At 38.4% G+C, this 4,824-nt stretch overlaps 1 protein-coding gene across 1 annotated transcript in view; it reads left to right on the forward strand.

Annotated features, from left to right (window-relative positions):
• Window positions 1-1,688: 1,688 nt before the first annotated feature.
• Window positions 1,689-4,824, forward strand: part of LOC107665548 (transmembrane protein 53-like) — a 5,140-nt gene continuing 2,004 nt past the window's right edge. The window contains exons 1-2 of the mRNA XM_016456468.1: window positions 1,689-1,751; window positions 1,845-2,311. Coding sequence (XP_016311954.1) covers window positions 1,711-1,751; window positions 1,845-2,311 — 508 coding nt within the window. The 5' untranslated portion in view covers window positions 1,689-1,710. The remainder of the gene's footprint in view (window positions 1,752-1,844; window positions 2,312-4,824) is intronic.

A 4,824-nucleotide genomic window follows, 5' to 3' on the forward strand; every position in this document is an offset into this window, starting at 1 on the left:
TTTCTCAAATCAGGCTGTTCTGAGATTCCTGTCAGAATGATGTAGTTCTGCACAGGCCCCTCCCACGATAGTTGATTGTCAAAGCCGTCTTACCTTAGACCCGCCCTGAGTGAGCTGTCATCAGTCCGCCATTGTGTCGACTCCGGTTGCGGGGGAATACAAGAATGTCTCAGATTAAGCGATTGAGATGTTTTGTTGCTGGATGTAATAATGAACATAGCAGTCGTCATTTCCTCCCGACATCTGAGCCGCTGAAGACGCAGCGGATTAACGTTACTTTCGTTTTTGAAGGGAATGCGCAGATCCAGATCGACCTAAATGTGTCTATGTTCGCGCGAATCATTCATGATCCAGCTTCATCTACAGAAGAAGTGAGTATAAGGTTTTTTTTATGAATCTTTGCAAATCGCCTTTCCTAATATGTTCTAGTTAGCCAGTTTCGCGGCTGAAGTTTACAGTCTGCTTGTCATCCCACGGAAGAGAGGGGCGGGCTCAGCAGAGCTCATTAGCATTTAAAGCAACATGGACTAGAATGGCGTGCTGAAAACAGAGCTGATTTTGAAAGGGTAAAAAGGGTGTTTTTTACACTACCATTGAGAAATTTTGACCAAAGTATGTTATAGACTTTTCATTAAGACCCTAAAGTATCATATCAACTTGTGGAAAATGGGCATCCGATGACCAATCAATTAATCAATTAATTAGACATACTTCTGTTATCCGTCAGTCCAGAAAAATAGATTATTTGACTCAGGATAACTTAAATTAAGTATCATATCAACTTGTGGAAAATGGGCATCCGATGACCCCTTTAAAGATCAATAGCTGTTCTTTGTTCTGTTAAATCAGCAAAGAAGCATGTGACTCTAAGCAATACAGAAAATGCAAATATAACCTTAATAAAATTTCTTCCACAGGAAATTGTGAACTCTTAGAAAAAAATAACATCAACTTAGATCAAGTGCACCTTGTAAGGCCACTTTGTGAGTTTTATGACTGCTAGTTGCTGTCAGATTTTATAAAACTATGTGGCAAACATGTTAAAGATTACTTGTTTAGAGTACTAAAGTATCCACTCAGGCAGGACAGCCTCTGGACTTCTTGCTAAAGTGACCTTCAAATGGTCTTGCTTAAATCAGAGCATAAAGGTTACTGTAAGGGGTTAGTAGCTACTTATTTTGTTATTCAACTTATTCAGCACTTCTAGTTTAGTTGTTAGAAACGCTAATAGGTTTTAAGTCCTCTGTAATGTTATATATATAATTGCATAATGATACATGATATATATGATATATATCAAATGTAAACATGATCAAATACTATATGTCTAAAGGCTTTAGTCTGTCAGCAAAACTATCTCACTGATTTAATTCAGTCAGACTGCTATCACTCCTGGTCAGAGGCTTTGGTTTAGTATTAGGCTATTTTACATGCAGTTTTACATTTAACTTCATCAAGTTTAATGGTGCAACACAAAACTATTTAGCATTTCATAAAATGTAGATTGCTCTCTCCCAGGGGAGAAGGTTTCTTCACCATGGTCTGTCAGATACGGTATGAAGTATGAACACATCCGAAATGGGCTGAGAAGCACACTCTTTTAACCGATTCAGACCTTAACTAAAACAACTGCAAGAATTAAGGCAATACAGCATGTTGTTCATCCAGAATATTAGATATTTCTTTAAAAGGCAGATTTCTAGAGTTCATATGGCATTGAGAGGATTTCTTTGGCGCCGACCAACACGTGAGTAAGTTGGAGTCAGTTGTGCCTTTTATAAAAATGAACTGTTGTTCTTTCCACTCTGTCCTTTCTTTAGCTCACCTGCTATCCTGCTTTCCAGAGCGGCCACCATGGCAGGGGTCACTGCTCACAAGATCAGTAAACACATCACCTTCTTCGCCAGTGGTGTCGCTGGGACTCCCACGGCTAGTGTTTTACCTGCTCACCCTAAACCGATACTGCTGTTGCTGCCATCGCTGGGCTCCAGGCCACAGGCCATTGCCAAATACTGTGAGATTTACTTTCGCATGGGCTTTGATGTGCTCGTAGTGGAAAGTGAGGTGAGCCAGTTCTTGTGGCCCCGCTGGGGGTTGGAGTATGGTGGTCGTGTGCTGGAATTATTAGAGAGCGAGCGCTTCTCACAGCGCCCTCTACTGGTCCATGCTTTCTCCATAGGGGGATATACCTTTGCTCAGGTGCTTGTTCATGTGGCCAAAGACACCCAGCGTTACCAAGGCCTGACAAACAGAATCAGGGGGCACATCTATGACAGCCTTGTCATGGGATCGCTGGAGCATATGGCCAACGGTATGTTCAGAGATTGCAATGTAAAGTGTGTTTATTTATATACATCACGGTATGACTATATTTATATCATATACCATTATTATATACCACGCCATGTTTCTCTCATGTGTAAATAAACTAATAGTGACACAAATACATGTAAAATATACAAATATAACAAAATTTTCATATTATTCCTGTGATGCATAGCTGTATTTACAGCAGCCATTATTATTGGCTGTTTTGCTGCTAAAGAAACATTTTTTTCTTATTGTCAGTGTTACAGTTGTGCTGATAAAATTTTTTGTAAAAACCATGATACTTTTTTCCCCCAGGATTCTTTGTTGAACAGAAATTCAACAGAAAACAAAGAAACAGAAATAGCAATCATTTGTAACATTCTAAAAGTCCCTTTTGGTCAATTAAACGCATCCTTGGTAAAAACAATAAAATTATTAATTTATTAAAAAAAAAAGAAATCTTACTAACAAACAAATACACTTTATCTACTACAATATAGGGCTGGGACAATAAATCGATGCATCACGATTCGTAGATCGATTCTGAGATTTTCGGAATGCATCGGAGCTTAGTTTTTAACAGCAGATGGCGCTCTAGGCTAGTTTTTAACCGCACACTCAAATGCTCACGAAGAAGAACGCTTGTGCGTTCAGCTGAGTAATGTAAGTGGTTAAATGTACTTACACATAGGCTTTTATGATGCGAGATTAATGTAAACACACAACCCTGTGAACATCCTTGTAATTCGACCTTCAAACTTTTCGAACTTTATGAATGATTATTTTAGGTTCAAATGGTGCGTCTGTAAGGAACTGGAAGCAAGCAGAATACGGCTATTTCTAAATACTAAACGCAGTGCCATCTGCTGTTAAAAACTTAGCTCAGAATCGATTCAAGAGAGAATTGTGATGCCTTCGGAAAATCTCAAAATCGATGCAGAATAATTTCTCGATTTGGGATGCATCGATTTATTGTCCCAGCCCTACTACAATATAACGTGATCTCTATTAAAAACATCTTAGGGGTCATTAACACACATTTCCATTCCACTGTGCCACTTTTCCATTGTTTTTCTATGTAAAACAACTTGAAAGACATGTTTGTCCATTGTGCTCACATCTTTTGCAGCATCTCGCACATGACATGGCACTTTTTTTTCCCCATTCCACTGCTCTTGTCTCATGTTTTTCGAAGCAAAAGCATGTTTTTTGTGAACTGGCCCATCCTGTTTTAGTAGTATACTGAATTTGTTGTTTCCTACCTCTCTCTTTTTTTGTAATTTAATATGCCTGTGTGTAGGAGTGTGGAGTGTGAGCTAATCACATAACAGATGCTTAACACATACTGAAAAATTAAAGTTGGCACTACAGCCAAACAATGAGTCATATAGACCATATAAATCAATCAGCTTGTGCTAATAATTAAGGTTACTTGATTACTTGGATCACATTTTTTTCAGGTTTGATTTGAAACTTGTATGTACAATGTACATACTCGTCCAAAAATTCACATTTCTCCAAAAATAAACTCAATAGTACTTCATTGAAATTATAAAAGTACATTTGTTTAATGTCAAACATTAAAAAACAATTCTTGAAACACTTTGCCTCAATCTGGAGATTGCATTGCTTTTGAAAATTAGCTGTTGGTAAGATTGTTATTGTTTATGAAAGAAGTCTTACACTCACCAGGGCTTCATTTATTTGATTATAAATACAGTAAAAACAGTAACATTGTGGAATATTATTACAATTTAGACCTGTTTTCTATTTGAATACATTTTTTAATGTAATTTATTCCTGTGATGCAAAGCTAAATTTTCAGCATCATTACTCCAGTCTTCAGTGTCACATGATCCTTCAGAAATTATTCTAAATCATTCAGATTTGATGCTCACGAAACATTTATTATTATCAGTGTTAAAAACAGTTGTGCTGCTTAAAGGTGGGGTAAGCGATTTTTCAAAAATGCTTTAGAAAACTGATTCTGACCGACTAGCAAAACAAACTTGTAGCCAATCAGCAGTAAGGGGCGTGTCTACTCATGATGTGGAGGAGAGAGCGTTCAGTGCACAGGACGGATATTAGCGAGCCGAGCGACAGAAAGATAGAGATGGCGGATAAAAACAAAAGAGGAAAACATCTGCGGAACAAAAGAAGGCTTAAGGCAATAAGGCAAGAAGTAGGACCCGTGTAAATATCGTATCAGCTTTCCAGCGCTGGAGAGAACTCAAGGAGTGGAAGGCCTGCGATTGGACGCCGAGGTTGCTTTGTTTCTTATTTCAAATGTCAGCATTGGCTACCAGAAATCGCTTACCTCACCTTTAAAGGTGGGGTAAGCGATTTAAAAAAAACGCTTTAGAAAACCGATTCGGGCTGAACAGCAAAACAAACTTGTAGCCAATCAGCAGTAAGGGGCGTGTCTACTCATAAATAGAACGCAGCAGCAGTTTTCTGTCGGTGATTTGTCGTGTCGTGCCGCGCCGCATCCAGTGTAGACCATAGATATGTATA

The sequence above is a fragment of the Sinocyclocheilus anshuiensis genome, unplaced genomic scaffold (assembly GCF_001515605.1).
Source record: "Sinocyclocheilus anshuiensis isolate Anshui unplaced genomic scaffold, SAMN03320099.WGS_v1.1 scaffold679, whole genome shotgun sequence".
Classification (NCBI taxonomy): Eukaryota; Metazoa; Chordata; class Actinopteri; order Cypriniformes; family Cyprinidae; genus Sinocyclocheilus; species Sinocyclocheilus anshuiensis.